The sequence below is a fragment of the Notolepis coatsorum genome (genome assembly GCF_963971535.1).
Source record: "Notolepis coatsorum genome assembly, chromosome: 10".
NCBI lineage: Eukaryota > Metazoa > Chordata > Actinopteri > Aulopiformes > Paralepididae > Notolepis > Notolepis coatsorum.
Genome location: NC_140174.1, coordinates 1,207,438 through 1,224,603, shown reverse-complemented (window position 1 = coordinate 1,224,603; position 17,166 = coordinate 1,207,438). Strand labels below are relative to the sequence as shown.

The 17,166-nt window shown below is 50.9% G+C and overlaps 1 protein-coding gene across 2 annotated transcripts in view; it reads left to right on the top strand.

The window, feature by feature from the left end:
• The window catches only part of fdxr (ferredoxin reductase), a 37,744-nt gene that overhangs the window by 10,025 nt on the left and 10,553 nt on the right, over positions 1-17,166 (top strand). For both annotated transcript variants that reach the window (XM_084322674.1, XM_084322673.1), the window contains exons 7-9: positions 10,776-10,883; positions 12,484-12,574; positions 17,000-17,166. The exon at positions 17,000-17,166 is cut by the window's right edge and continues 51 nt beyond it. In XM_084322674.1, coding sequence (XP_084178800.1) covers positions 10,776-10,883; positions 12,484-12,574; positions 17,000-17,166 — 366 coding nt within the window. The remainder of the gene's footprint in view (positions 1-10,775; positions 10,884-12,483; positions 12,575-16,999) is intronic.

The following is a 17,166-nucleotide window of genomic DNA, read 5'->3' as shown; positions in this document are numbered from 1 at the left end:
TCGTCACGCTTGAGGTCGTGACACATTATTGACGGACTAAAAACGGAATAAATTTTTTCTAAAATCTAGTTTTAATTAACTATTATACACACACACACCTCTTAAAAAAACTCTTGAACACGCACCTGGCCTGCACCTTAACACTTTGATGACCAGCCATGCGGAGCGCCTTACCCCTGCACTGCACCTTAACACTTTGATGACCAGCCATGCGGAGCTCCTTACCCCTGCTGCACCTTAACACTTTGATGACCAGCCGTGCGGAGCGCCTTACCCCTGCTGCACCTTAACACTTTGATGACCAGCCATGCGGAGCGCCTTACCCCTGCACTGCACCTTAACACTTTGATGACCAGCCATGCGGAGCGCCTTACCCTGCTGCACCTTAACACTTTGATGACCAGCCATGCGGTGCACCTTACCCCTGCTGCACCTTAACACTTTGATGACCAGCCGTGCGGAGCGCCTTACCCCTGCTGCACCTTAACACTTTGATGACCAGCCATGCGGAGCGCCTTACCCCTGCACTGCACCTTAACACTTTGATGACCAGCCATGCGGAGCGCCTTACCCCTGCTGCACCTTAACACTCTGATGACCAGCCATGCGGAGCGCCTTACCCCTGCTGCACCTTAACACTTTGATGACCAGCCATGCGGAGCGCCTTACCCCTGCACTGCACCTTAACACTCTGATGACCAGCCATGCGGAGCGCCTTACCCCTGCACTGCACCTTAACACTTTGATGACCAGCCATGCGGAGCGCCTTACCCTGCACCTTAACACTTTGATGACCAGCCATGCGGTGCACCTTACCCCTGCACTGCACCTTAACACTGTGATGACCAGCCATGCGGTGCACCTTACCCCTGCTGCACCTTAACACTTTGATGACCAGCCATGCGGTGCACCTTACCCCTGCACTGCACCTTAACACTGTGATGACCAGCCATGCGGTGCGCCTTACCCCTGCACTGCACCTTAACACTTTGATGACCAGCCATGCGGAGCGCCTTACCCCTGCTGCACCTTAACACTTTGATGACCAGCCATGCGGAGCGCCTTACCCCTGCTGCACCTTAACACTTTGATGACCAGCCATGCGGAGCGCCTTACCCCTGCACCTTAACACTTTGATGACCAGCCATGCGGAGCGCCTTACCCCTGCACTGCACCTTAACACTTTGATGACCAGCCATGCGGAGCGCCTTACCCCTGCTGCACCTTAACACTTTGATGACCAGCCATGCGGTGTGCCTTACCCCTGCACTGCACCTTAACACTTTGATGACCAGCCATGCGGAGCGCCTTACCCCTGCACTGCACCTTAACACTTTGATGACCAGCCATGCGGAGCGCCTTACCCCTGCACTGCACCTTAACACTTTGATGACCAGCCATGCGGAGCGCCTTACCCCTGCTGCACCTTAACACTTTGATGACCAGCCATGCGGAGCGCCTTACCCCTGCTGCACCTTAACACTTTGATGACCAGCCATGCGGAGCGCCTTACCCCTGCTGCACCTTAACACTTTGATGACCAGCCATGCGGAGCGCCTTACCCCTGCTGCACCTTAACACTTTGATGACCAGCCATGCGGTGCGCCTTACCCCTGCTGCACCTTAACACTTTGATGACCAGCCATGCGGTGCGCCTTACCCCTGCTGCACCTTAACACTTTGATGACCAGCCATGCGGAGCGCCTTACCCCTGCACTGCACCTTAACACTTTGATTACCAGCCATGCGGTGCACCTTACCCCTGCTGCACCTTAACACTTTGATGACCAGCCATGCGGAGCGCCTTACCCCTGCACTGCACCTTAACACTTTGATTACCAGCCATGCGGTGCACCTTACCCCTGCTGCACCTTAACACTTTGATGACCAGCCATGCGGAGCGCCTTACCCCTGCACTGCACCTTAACACTTTGATGACCAGCCATGCGGTGCGCCTTACCCCTGCACTGCACCTTAACACTTTGATGACCAGCCATGCGGAGCGCCTTACCCCTGCACTGCACCTTAACACTTTGATGACCAGCCATGCGGAGCGCCTTACCCCTGCACTGCACCTTAACACTTTGATGACCAGCCATGCGGAGCGCCTTACCCCTGCTGCACCTTAACACTTTGATGACCAGCCATGCGGAGCGCCTTACCCCTGCACTGCACCTTAACACTTTGATGACCAGCCATGCGGAGCGCCTTACCCCTGCACTGCACCTTAACACTTTGATGACCAGCCATGCGGTGCACCTTACCCCTGCACTGCACCTTAACACTTTGATGACCAGCCATGCGGAGCGCCTTACCCCTGCTGCACCTTAACACTTTGATGACCAGCCATGCGGAGCGCCTTACCCCTGCTGCACCTTAACACTTTGATGACCAGCCATGCGGAGCGCCTTACCCCTGCTGCACCTTAACACTTTGATGACCAGCCATGCGGAGCGCCTTACCCCTGCACTGCACCTTAACACTTTGATGACCAGCCATGCGGAGCGCCTTACCCCTGCTGCACCTTAACACTTTGATGACCAGCCATGCGGAGCGCCTTACCCCTGCTGCACCTTAACACTTTGATGACCAGCCATGCGGAGCGCCTTACCCCTGCACTGCACCTTAACACTTTGATGACCAGCCATGCGGAGCGCCTTACCCCTGCACTGCACCTTAACACTTTGATGACCAGCCATGCGGAGCGCCTTACCCCTGCACTGCACCTTAACACTTTGATGACCAGCCATGCGGAGCGCCTTACCCTGCACTGCACCTTAACACTTTGATTACCAGCCATGCGGTGCGCCTTACCCCTGCTGCACCTTAACACTTTGATGACCAGCCATGCGGAGCGCCTTACCCCTGCTGCACCTTAACACTTTGATGACCAGCCATGCGGAGCGCCTTACCCCTGCACTGCACCTTAACACTTTGATGACCAGCCATGCGGAGCGCCTTACCCCTGCACTGCACCTTAACACTTTGATGACCAGCCATGCGGTGCTCCTTACCCCTGCACTGCACCTTAACACTTTGATGACCAGCCATGCGGAGCGCCTTACCCCTGCACTGCACCTTAACACTTTGATGACCAGCCATGCGGAGCGCCTTACCCCTGCACTGCACCTTAACACTTTGATGACCAGCCATGCGGAGCGCCTTACCCCTGCACTGCACCTTAACACTTTGATGACCAGCCATGCGGAGCGCCTTACCCCTGCACTGCACCTTAACACTTTGATGACCAGCCATGCGGAGCGCCTTACCCTGCACTGCACCTTAACACTTTGATGACCAGCCATGCGGTGCACCTTACCCCTGCTGCACCTTAACACTTTGATGACCAGCCATGCGGAGCGCCTTACCCCTGCACTGCACCTTAACACTTTGATGACCAGCCATGCCGAGCGCCTTACCCTGCACCTTAACACTTTGATGACCAGCCATGCGGTGCACCTTACCCCTGCACTGCACCTTAACACTGTGATGACCAGCCATGCGGTGCACCTTACCCCTGCTGCACCTTAACACTTTGATGACCAGCCATGCGGTGCACCTTACCCCTGCACTGCACCTTAACACTGTGATGACCAGCCATGCGGTGCGCCTTACCCCTGCACTGCACCTTAACACTTTGATGACCAGCCATGCGGAGCGCCTTACCCCTGCTGCACCTTAACACTTTGATGACCAGCCATGCGGAGCGCCTTACCCCTGCTGCACCTTAACACTTTGATGACCAGCCATGCGGAGCGCCTTACCCCTGCACTGCACCTTAACACTTTGATGACCAGCCATGCGGAGCGCCTTACCCCTGCACTGCACCTTAACACTTTGATGACCAGCCATGCGGAGCGCCTTACCCCTGCTGCACCTTAACACTTTGATGACCAGCCATGCGGAGCGCCTTACCCCTGCTGCACCTTAACACTTTGATGACCAGCCATGCGGAGCGCCTTACCCCTGCACTGCACCTTAACACTTTGATGACCAGCCATGCGGAGCGCCTTACCCCTGCACTGCACCTTAACACTTTGATGACCAGCCATGCGGAGCGCCTTACCCCTGCACTGCACCTTAACACTTTGATGACCAGCCATGCGGTGCACCTTACCCCTGCACTGCACCTTAACACTTTGATGACCAGCCATGCGGAGCGCCTTACCCCTGCTGCACCTTAACACTTTGATGACCAGCCATGCGGAGCGCCTTACCCCTGCTGCACCTTAACACTTTGATGACCAGCCATGCGGAGCGCCTTACCCCTGCTGCACCTTAACACTTTGATGACCAGCCATGCGGAGCGCCTTACCCCTGCACTGCACCTTAACACTTTGATGACCAGCCATGCGGAGCGCCTTACCCCTGCACTGCACCTTAACACTTTGATGACCAGCCATGCGGAGCGCCTTACCCCTGCACCTTAACACTTTGATGACCAGCCATGCGGAGCGCCTTACCCCTGCACTGCACCTTAACACTTTGATTACCAGCCATGCGGTGCGCCTTACCCCTGCTGCACCTTAACACTTTGATGACCAGCCATGCGGAGCGCCTTACCCCTGCTGCACCTTAACACTTTGATGACCAGCCATGCGGAGCGCCTTACCCCTGCTGCACCTTAACACTTTGATGACCAGCCATGCGGAGCGCCTTACCCCTGCTGCACCTTAACACTTTGATGACCAGCCATGCGGAGCGCCTTACCCCTGCTGCACCTTAACACTTTGATGACCAGCCATGCGGAGCGCCTTACCCCTGCTGCACCTTAACACTTTGATGACCAGCCATGCGGAGCGCCTTACCCCTGCACTGCACCTTAACACTTTGATGACCAGCCATGCGGAGCGCCTTACCCCTGCTGCACCTTAACACTTTGATGACCAGCCATGCGGAGCGCCTTACCCCTGCTGCACCTTAACACTTTGATGACCAGCCATGCGGAGCGCCTTACCCCTGCACTGCACCTTAACACTTTGATGACCAGCCATGCGGAGCGCCTTACCCCTGCACTGCACCTTAACACTTTGATGACCAGCCATGCGGAGCGCCTTACCCCTGCACTGCACCTTAACACTGTGATGACCAGCCATGCGGAGCGCCTTACCCCTGCACTGCACCTTAACACTTTGATGACCAGCCATGCGGAGCGCCTTACCCCTGCACTGCACCTTAACACTTTGATGACCAGCCATGCGGAGCGCCTTACCCCTGCACTGCACCTTAACACTTTGATGACCAGCCATGCGGTGTGCCTTACCCCTGCACTGCACCTTAACACTTTGATGACCAGCCATGCGGAGCGCCTTACCCCTGCACTGCACCTTAACACTTTGATGACCAGCCATGCGGAGCGCCTTACCCCTGCACTGCACCTTAACACTTTGATGACCAGCCATGCGGAGCGCCTTACCCCTGCTGCACCTTAACACTTTGATGACCAGCCATGCGGAGCGCCTTACCCCTGCTGCACCTTAACACTTTGATGACCAGCCATGCGGAGCGCCTTACCCCTGCTGCACCTTAACACTTTGATGACCAGCCATGCGGAGCGCCTTACCCCTGCTGCACCTTAACACTTTGATGACCAGCCATGCGGAGCGCCTTACCCCTGCACTGCACCTTAACACTTTGATTACCAGCCATGCGGTGCACCTTACCCCTGCTGCACCTTAACACTTTGATGACCAGCCATGCGGAGCGCCTTACCCCTGCACTGCACCTTAACACTTTGATTACCAGCCATGCGGTGCACCTTACCCCTGCTGCACCTTAACACTTTGATGACCAGCCATGCGGAGCGCCTTACCCCTGCACTGCACCTTAACACTTTGATGACCAGCCATGCGGTGCGCCTTACCCCTGCACTGCACCTTAACACTTTGATGACCAGCCATGCGGAGCGCCTTACCCCTGCACTGCACCTTAACACTTTGATGACCAGCCATGCGGAGCGCCTTACCCCTGCACTGCACCTTAACACTTTGATGACCAGCCATGCGGAGCGCCTTACCCCTGCTGCACCTTAACACTTTGATGACCAGCCATGCGGAGCGCCTTACCCCTGCACTGCACCTTAACACTTTGATGACCAGCCATGCGGAGCGCCTTACCCCTGCACTGCACCTTAACACTTTGATGACCAGCCATGCGGTGCACCTTACCCCTGCACTGCACCTTAACACTTTGATGACCAGCCATGCGGAGCGCCTTACCCCTGCTGCACCTTAACACTTTGATGACCAGCCATGCGGAGCGCCTTACCCCTGCTGCACCTTAACACTTTGATGACCAGCCATGCGGAGCGCCTTACCCCTGCTGCACCTTAACACTTTGATGACCAGCCATGCGGAGCGCCTTACCCCTGCACTGCACCTTAACACTTTGATGACCAGCCATGCGGAGCGCCTTACCCCTGCTGCACCTTAACACTTTGATGACCAGCCATGCGGAGCGCCTTACCCCTGCTGCACCTTAACACTTTGATGACCAGCCATGCGGAGCGCCTTACCCCTGCACTGCACCTTAACACTTTGATGACCAGCCATGCGGAGCGCCTTACCCCTGCACTGCACCTTAACACTTTGATGACCAGCCATGCGGAGCGCCTTACCCCTGCACTGCACCTTAACACTTTGATGACCAGCCATGCGGAGCGCCTTACCCTGCACTGCACCTTAACACTTTGATTACCAGCCATGCGGTGCGCCTTACCCCTGCTGCACCTTAACACTTTGATGACCAGCCATGCGGAGCGCCTTACCCCTGCTGCACCTTAACACTTTGATGACCAGCCATGCGGAGCGCCTTACCCCTGCACTGCACCTTAACACTTTGATGACCAGCCATGCGGAGCGCCTTACCCCTGCACTGCACCTTAACACTTTGATGACCAGCCATGCGGTGCTCCTTACCCCTGCACTGCACCTTAACACTTTGATGACCAGCCATGCGGAGCGCCTTACCCCTGCACTGCACCTTAACACTTTGATGACCAGCCATGCGGAGCGCCTTACCCCTGCACTGCACCTTAACACTTTGATGACCAGCCATGCGGAGCGCCTTACCCCTGCACTGCACCTTAACACTTTGATGACCAGCCATGCGGAGCGCCTTACCCCTGCACTGCACCTTAACACTTTGATGACCAGCCATGCGGAGCGCCTTACCCTGCACTGCACCTTAACACTTTGATGACCAGCCATGCGGTGCACCTTACCCCTGCTGCACCTTAACACTTTGATGACCAGCCATGCGGAGCGCCTTACCCCTGCACTGCACCTTAACACTTTGATGACCAGCCATGCCGAGCGCCTTACCCCTGCACTGCACCTTAACACTTTGATGACCAGCCATGCGGTGCACCTTACCCCTGCACTGCACCTTAACACTTTGATGACCAGCCATGCGGAGCGCCTTACCCCTGCTGCACCTTAACACTTTGATGACCAGCCATGCGGAGCGCCTTACCCCTGCTGCACCTTAACACTTTGATGACCAGCCATGCGGAGCGCCTTACCCCTGCTGCACCTTAACACTTTGATGACCAGCCATGCGGAGCGCCTTACCCCTGCACTGCACCTTAACACTTTGATGACCAGCCATGCGGAGCGCCTTACCCCTGCACTGCACCTTAACACTTTGATGACCAGCCATGCGGAGCGCCTTACCCCTGCACCTTAACACTTTGATGACCAGCCATGCGGAGCGCCTTACCCCTGCACTGCACCTTAACACTTTGATTACCAGCCATGCGGTGCGCCTTACCCCTGCTGCACCTTAACACTTTGATGACCAGCCATGCGGAGCGCCTTACCCCTGCTGCACCTTAACACTTTGATGACCAGCCATGCGGAGCGCCTTACCCCTGCTGCACCTTAACACTTTGATGACCAGCCATGCGGAGCGCCTTACCCCTGCTGCACCTTAACACTTTGATGACCAGCCATGCGGAGCGCCTTACCCCTGCTGCACCTTAACACTTTGATGACCAGCCATGCGGAGCGCCTTACCCCTGCTGCACCTTAACACTTTGATGACCAGCCATGCGGAGCGCCTTACCCCTGCACTGCACCTTAACACTTTGATGACCAGCCATGCGGAGCGCCTTACCCCTGCTGCACCTTAACACTTTGATGACCAGCCATGCGGAGCGCCTTACCCCTGCTGCACCTTAACACTTTGATGACCAGCCATGCGGAGCGCCTTACCCCTGCACTGCACCTTAACACTTTGATGACCAGCCATGCGGAGCGCCTTACCCCTGCACTGCACCTTAACACTTTGATGACCAGCCATGCGGAGCGCCTTACCCCTGCACTGCACCTTAACACTGTGATGACCAGCCATGCGGAGCGCCTTACCCCTGCACTGCACCTTAACACTTTGATGACCAGCCATGCGGAGCGCCTTACCCCTGCACTGCACCTTAACACTTTGATGACCAGCCATGCGGAGCGCCTTACCCCTGCACTGCACCTTAACACTTTGATGACCAGCCATGCGGTGCACCTTACCCCTGCACTGCACCTTAACACTCTGATGACCAGCCATGCGGTGCGCCTTACCCCTGCTGCACCTTAACACTTTGATGACCAGCCATGCGGAGCGCCTTACCCCTGTTACCCTAACCCTTACCCTTACCCTTAACCCTGCACACACACACACACACACGGGGCACACGCTGATATATAGGTCAAAACAGATCCGATTACCCCAAGACTGGTAAAATAAATTGCTTACCTGTTATCCAAAAAGATTATTCCAATTCCTGATCGCCATTCCAAATATCGATCGCGTTTATTGATTCAGCGTTGGGTACTGTAAATATGTATTCCACGCGTTTTCCGGCTCGGCGATCAACTTGGATCTCTTCAGATGCCTCGTCGGAGAAGTAACATGAGGAGGCTGGACCTACCCCCCCCCCCCCCCCCCCATCAGTCTAAACCAATGGGGTGCAGTTACACAGGGAGAGACGATAGGGGGCGGTATTTTCCCAATTGAGCTCAGAGAGTCTGCAACACTAGCGTGAGGCTCGATTGATGAAATATGAATTCAAATCGCTAATAAAAATAAATACGACAAACAAGCGCCATATAGTGTTGCCGGCACTCAACTGGCGGCATGAACTAACGACAACGCGTCCGTGGCATTCAAAGTGTTAACATGCACATACACTTTCTGTAAATAATTGACAATTTTATCTTACCTCCATTTTATATTTAATTTGATCTTACTACTACTACTACTACTACTTATTGTTACCATTCTTGTATTCATTGTTGTTTCTTAATTATGCACCGTTGAGTCTGAGTTCGAAACACAAGAATTTCATTACCTGCAATGCCCCCTGTGTTGTTGTGTCTTTGACAAATAAAGAACTTGAACTATTTTAACAAATGTTTTTTTCACACCTACTTTTCACTTTAAACAAAATGGAAAGGACACTTTAAAAGGAATGAGGGAAATAAAGGTCACTTTACGGAAAGAACAGATGTGGTTCTTGTATAGTATAGTTTAGATATAGCAAGTATAGCATAAGGATATAGAGTAAAAACTAGGGATGTCCGATATTATCGGCCGATATTGGCATTAAAATGTGATATCGGAAATGATCTGCATCAGTTTTCCATTTTTTTTAGTTTTTTCTTTTTTTTCTTTATTTACCCAGGCAAGCAAGTAAGAACACATTCTGATTTTTTTTTATTGTCAAAAGTATGCATAATGTTGTGTTAATTCCACGACAAGAGATATGTATGTGGATTTTGTAAAATGAATTAGGTATATTGTTAGTAAGTTAGCCATGTAATAAGCGGGATAATGTATAGCTATACTCGGTCATTGTCGCAAAATAATTGACCGACACAGAGTTTAGAATACCGAGGCGCAGCCAAGGTGTTTTAAAGGTCAATTATTTTGCGATGATGACCGAGTATAGCTATACATTATCCCGCTTATTACATGGCTAACTTACTAACAATATACCTAATTCATTTTACAAAATCCACAAGACGAGATCAAATGCAGACGCAGTTGTTCTGTGGCTCTGTCAGCCCAAATAAAGTGATTATTATTATCGCGGGCAGCCCGGCAGGTGTGTCTGATTGCACTGAAACAGTGTGTGTCAGTGGGGCTTGATTACTCCAGCTGCGAAAAACAATAATCACCGGTGGTTATCGAAAAATAATTCACCGCTGTCGGGGGCTATTGACCAATCACAATCAAGCATTTCGGCGAATGTTAAAACGCCATGTAATAAGTAATGTTAATTACCTGAAATTATTCAGTTTTTTGGGGGGAGAAACTCTGCATATATCGGTATCGGTTGATATCGGAAATGAAGAGTTTGACAATATCGGTATCGGTAAAAAAGCCAATATCGAGCATCCCCTAGTAAAAACTGTATATTGTATAGTAGTGTACATAGGACCCAGTGCCTTAAATCCATAGCGAACACTGTAGTGCACTATCTCAGGACTTTAGCACGTCTATTTTATCATGCCTATTTTATGTCTATTCTATTACCTGTTTATTATGTCTATTTTATTATTAGTATTATTGCACAATCAAAGTGGGCATGGCCACCCGCATTTCACTGTATGCCCTGGTATGTTTGTGACAAATAAACCTCTTGAATCATGAATCTACTTTTAGTTTAGTTTAGTAATAACCTGGTGAACATCACATGGCTGCAGTGGTTTAGTTTAGTAATCACCTTGGTGACCATCACATGCTCTAACCCTAACCCTAACCCTCTCCCTGTCCTCCTGCAGAACACGGACATCACCCAGCCGGCCCTGGAGGTCCTGGCGGGCAGCGCGGTGCGCAGGGTGCTGATCGTGGGCAGGAGGGGGCCTCTGCAGGTCGCCTGCACCATCAAGGTGCGTCGGGAAACCTCCAACTGGGAGCTTGATTGATTGATTGATTGATTGAACATTTATTTAACAGATTGCAGAATGGGTACAATACAGTACAGCTCTATACATACAATTGTTAAGGGGATGCAGACCAGAGAAAGACTTTCGTCTTGTTTACATCAGGGTCCCCCATTTTCAATTCATCATGACATTTATGACATACACAGATATACAGTACTGTTTAGGGCTGACCCCTATTAGTCGATTAGTCGATTAGTCGACCAATCGGTCGAAAGGAGCCGTAGTCGACTGGCCAACCTCTTAGTCGAATACAAAAAAGAAAAAGAATATTTATTATTTTATAAAAAAAAAAAAATTATCATTCTTTCCAAAAGAAAAGAGGCCTAGAAGCGTGGCTAACGCTAATGACACGCATACCAGAGGCCAACTGCCTAAGAAAACAGGCACAGAGGCACTGAAAGAGGATTTCACCATCTAATGAACACACTAGACTAGACACATATCAAGATGTATCCATCAGTGGACCAAGTGCATGCTTTTGCAGAGAACAAGAAGCCTTCAGTCGACTCCTTCAGACATTAAGCACCCCCCCCCCCCCCCACAGAGGACAAGAAGCCTTCAGTCGACTCCTTCAGATATTAAGCACCCCCCCCCCCCCCACAGAGGACAACAAGCCTTCAGTCGACTCCTTCAGACATTAAGCACCCCCACAGCCCAGATGGAATGATACCAAAAAATATATATATATTATACTTTTTATTTGTATTTTTTTGTCGACTAATAGTCGACTAACGGCAAATTTTGGCCAATCATAGTCGACTATCCAAACCCTTAGTCGGGGACGGCCCTACTACTGTTACATCCAGACATTTATGACATACAAGATATACAAATATACAGTGCTGTTTATTTACAGAGCTTTCAGTGTGTCGTCTTCTCCGCCGAATCTGACTGACTGTAAATAATAATATGAGCAAATAAATAAAATAAATATATGAGTACTGAAGGCACTATAGCGGTATGAACAGAATTAACACTATGGACAGTATAAACAATATGCGTATACCGTCATTTTCGGACTATAAACTGCGCCTTTTCCCCCCATTTTTCGACCCTGCGGCTTATATAACGGTGCGGCTAATCGATGGATTTTTACAGCTAACGGCCACTAGGGGACCTCCTAAATCTATGGATTTGACAGGTTACAGTCCACCACCTTTAACCCTCACAGGCACACAGCTGCTGCACGTTAATAAATGGGCGCTTCCTCAAACAGCCATCTCTTTCCCGACAATCCCCTCTGTGCACGAACCCTTACATATGGTAATTAAACATTAAAACACCTGCGGCTTATAGTCCAGTGCGGCTTATAGTGCGAAAATTACGGTATATATATATATATAACAGAGAAGAAGACTAATATGACTGGTATGAGTGTAGAGGAGTATGCAAATGATATACGGCTAACAGACAAGCTAACAGAAGTGTGCAGCCAGCATGCAGCACCACCAATAAACTGACAGCCCTAGATATAATATATATATATATGTGTTCTCTCAGAGAGATGATATAATATATATATATATGTGTGTTCTCTCCCCAGGAGCTCAGAGAGATGGTGAACCTGCCCGGCACCAGGCCTGAGATGGTGGCTGCAGAATTCCAGGGCCTGGCAGCAGAGGGCGCTCTCTCAGGTACCACCTCCTGGCCGTGCGTCTTCCTTCCTGTTCAGTTTGTATTACGGTGCCTACTCTGCCTCCGGTTAGGGGCAAACCGTTGCGTTCTATTTTCGGGAAGTCATCCGTTTTAAAGTAAAAACGTAGCCTGTTCGAGAATAATAATAATAATAATAATAATATATTTTATTTATATAGCGCTTCTCAAGGACCCGAAATCGCTGACAGTAGTAAGGTGAGGAGTAGTGTTTTGAAGTTGACTACATTACGTTCATATAACCTCTCTGCGAGCGCTTGAGGGCGAATCCCTCGATTTTAGAAGAATTCAAACAAACGACTAACTAAACAGAAAATTACTTTCTGTTGCATTGTTTGAGATGTGTGAGTTTTATATGGATATTATAATAACATCATTGGCCATCAGGGCGTTGAGCGAGAGGCCGACGGATAAAAGTACTTTATTGATCGCGAGGGAAATTCAGCCACAGATGAACATTTAGGTCGTCACAAATCACAAATCAGAATGAAAAATACAGTCGGGATATACATTCTAAAATATACAGTAATATACAGTAAAATGTACAGTACTAAATGTAAAAATGTAAAAACCTTTAAATGTCTGTGTATATATTAGGGCTGACCCCTATTAGTCTACTAATCGGTCGAAAGGAGCCGTAGTCGACTTGCCAACCTCTTAGTCGAATATATATATAAATAAAAAAAAATGTTTAATCATTCTTTCCAAAAGAAAAGAGGTCTAGAAGCGTGGCTAACGCTAATGGCACGCATACCAGAGGCGAACTGCCCACGAAAACAGGCACAGAGGCACTGAAAGAGGATTTCACCATCTAATGAACACACTAGACTAGACACATATCAAGATGTATCCATCAGTGGACCAATTGCATGCTTTTGCAGAGGACAAGAAGCCTTCAGTCGACTCCTTCAGACATTAAGCACCCCCCACAGCCCAGATGGAGTGATACACATTTTTTTTTTTTTAAATATTATACTATTTTTATTTTTTTAATAATTTTTAACCATCCAAATCCTTAGTCGGGGACAGCCCTAGTATATATATACATATTATGTCACATGCAACATGAGACAGTTGGAGGTTTACAAAGGGCCTTGTGTGTGTTTCCACCATCACCAAGACTCCTCCCACTAGGCCTTGGGTCACCAAGACTCCTCCCACTAGGCCTTGGGTCACCAAGACTCCTCCCACTAGGCCTTGGACCTTGTCCCCGGACGAGGCCATTGGGCGCTTGACGACGCTGCTCGCTGCCCGCTCTCTCCCCTGGCTCCAGTCCAATGTTTTAAAGGTGACGACCCTTGACCTCATCTCGTCTCCCGGCGGTGGTCCCCCGCTTGTTGACGTTCCCGTCCAAACCCACATCGGCACCGGCCGTCTCTTTGGTCAAACTGATGGCGTGGGTATTTCTCCTCTCTCTCTCTCTCTGTCTCTCTCTCTGTCTCTCTCTCTCTCTCTCTCTCTCTCTCTCTCTGTCTCTCTCTCTCTCTCTCTCTCTCTCTCCTCTCTCTCTCTCTCTCTCTCTCTCTCTCCCCCATGTTACAACAAGTCTCACCACCACTGTGCAGCAGTAGCACCCAACCTTGGGCTCAACGGCTGCCACACACATCACACTACACTTAATGGTAAATAGTAAACGGTGATTCATATTATCTCTTTTATCCAAAGCGCTTTACAATTTGATCCTCACCTTCACCCGCTCACTCACACACTCACACACCGGTGCCGACCTGCTCATCGGAACGCAGTGACTGGTGGTGAAGGTGTGAAGAACATGAAACGACACGGCGCTGCGGGGGGGGGGGGGGGATGCTGCAGGCAGTGGCGAATCCTTGTGGAAGCCAACGGAAGCCATGCCTCCCTATAAATTCATATCAAATTATGAAATATGAAACAAAAAAATATTTAAAATATAATTTTTTTTTAATATAGTTTACATTCTTTTTCATCTGTGCATCTGTTTTTTTTTTTTTTTTTTTTTATGTCTCCCTCTTCTCCTTCTCACTCCCTCTAACACACTGTCAGACTGTGCTCACTACTGCAGCTAGTATAGGAGAGAAGCAGTGGGTAGGTCTCTTTCTCCAGGCTTCCAGCATTATAGAGTGAGTCCAAACTCCAAATCCGATCCTAGCCAATCAGATTCGAGCTGACTGCCACTGTGCCACACCCTAAAAGTTTAAAACGGAGCTGGGAGGAAGACGTTCAGCATATTTTCCACCTGGAGGCGGGGCAGGTCAGAAGTTCACGTTTCCACCTGACTACCTAACGTGACATCCCATTAGTACTGAGGACCAGCAGAGCACACCACTGTGGATATTATGATTTAACAAATCTATCTGGCAAGAGGAGGACCACATTATTGACCAGGTAAGAACTGAGCAGCCTGACTATGGACTAACTAACGTTATCAGGCAAGCTTGTATACCCTTTCATGACTGCAATGCAAGCCAGGGGCTGGAATACGCAGTAACTTATTCCTCCGTAGTAGCCAGGTTAATGTGCACCATCAAGCACTGCTTAAAAGCTAGCGGTGGGTCCAAATATATCGGATATAAATGTCAAAGGTACCCAGCGTTCCATTAGGGTTTCACACACAGATGCGGCGGGGTTTGAAAGCTCGGCGTTGCTAATAAACATTTTAAATCATTTTTATAAACGAGTAAAACTGAGGCTGAAATGACTGCTTCCGCATTTTACAGTAGGAGCGCTCTGATGGCTGGGCGCGCGGTGCAACAGACACGTGAATGAATGAATGAATGAATGAATGAAAACTTTATTTAACAGATTGCAGAATGGGTACAATACAGTACGGCTCAATACACACAATTGTTAAGGGGATGCAGACCAGAGAAATACGTTTGTCTTGTCACGTTTGTCTAATAGACAGTCATATTCTCTCCCGGTGTTCTGCGGAATCCTACTCCCTCCTCGAAAACAACACCAGCCGTATGTATATTTCTCTCCCACCCACCCACCCCCTCCTAATGTACAGTCCCCTCCCCATCATATGTATATACTCTGTCAGGATCTAGGGGTAACAGTACTGTATATTTGATGTCATGATGTCTTGTATGTCATAAATGTCACTATGAATTGAAAATGGGGGACCCCGATGTAAACAAGACAAAAGTCTTTCTCTGGTCTGCATCCCCTTATACAATTGTGTGTATTGAGCCGTACTGTATTGTACCCATTCTGCAATCTGTTAAGAAAGTTTGACTGGCCGCCGAGCCATACTGTAGTGTACATGGTGACTACTTGACTTAAAAAAAAAAAAAAAAAAAAAAAAAAAAAATATTAATAAAATATTTAATAAATTTTTTTTAATAATTTTTTTTGGCTTCCCCTGTTATTTTACCCACGCGACGCCACTGGCTGCAGGGGCTATCGAGTGTGAGAGTAAATGGGGTCATTTTTTTTTTTTTTTTTTTTACTTACATTTTTATTTCACATTTATAGACATACACAACACAATATTTACAGTGACATCCATAACATAACAATGTGTCCCTTGAATGGGTCCCTTGAATATGGCCTCGTTCAGCCGTTCAGCCCCCCGTAAGAGGAACCCCCCCCTCCCACCCTCCCCCCCACCCCTAGAAACCGGGCTCCCCCGCATCCCAGGTCTGTCCCACGCGGGGCCCAGCACTCAGCGACACGGGTACCCTGAATTTGATTGGGCCAGGCCCAGTAGAGTGGCGAGGGGTGGTACTAACCCCCCCCCCCCCCCCCCCCCCACTGAGCCAAGCCCGCTACCTCCCATGTCACCAAGCACCCCACCCCACCCCACGCACAACGAACCCACAACCCACGAGATCCCACTCTCCCGGGTCAAACCGCGGAAACGATGCCCCCCTCCCCCGACATCCCCTCCCCTGAGTTGAGCCCATTGGAGCCCCCCATATCCCAGGCCGCTGCGCTCGCAGCCGGGCCCCCAGCGACACGGGTCCCTTGAATCAATTGGGCCAGGCCCAGTAGAGGAAAGGATAGGGGACCCCCCCCCCCACCGAGCCAAGCCCGCTATTTCCCATGCCCCACCCCACGCCCATCGACCCCCCAACACACAGGGCCCCGCCGGGCAAAGCCCAGCCGCTCTGATCCCCCCGAGAGAAACCCCTCCCTCCCGCCCTCCTCCTCGAGAGACAGAGCACCCCCATATCCTGGTCCACCATGCGCAGAGCCGAGCCCCCAGAGCCCCCCCGCCCCCACCTGTCCGCCAGGCCCCCGGCCCACGAGAGCCCCAAGCCCAGGTCCGCAGAAGGCCTAAGCACCACGCCTCAATGGCCCCCCGACCCCCGCGAGTCGGTATCGGTTCAAATGTGAACGGTACCCAACCCTAGTAGCGCTGTAGACGGGCTCTGTCTGCCCTGTTCAGTGAGGGCCCGTCTCACATGTCCCCCCCCCCACAGCGCTGCCCCGGCCCCGGAGGCGCCTGACGGAGCTGATGGTGAAGACGGCCCTGGAGGCCCCGGGGCAGCGCGAGCTGGAGAGACGCAGCAGGGCCTCGCGCACCTGGGGCCTCCGCTTCCTCCGCAGCCCCCTGGAGGTCCTGCCGGGCCCCCACCTGGACCGGGGC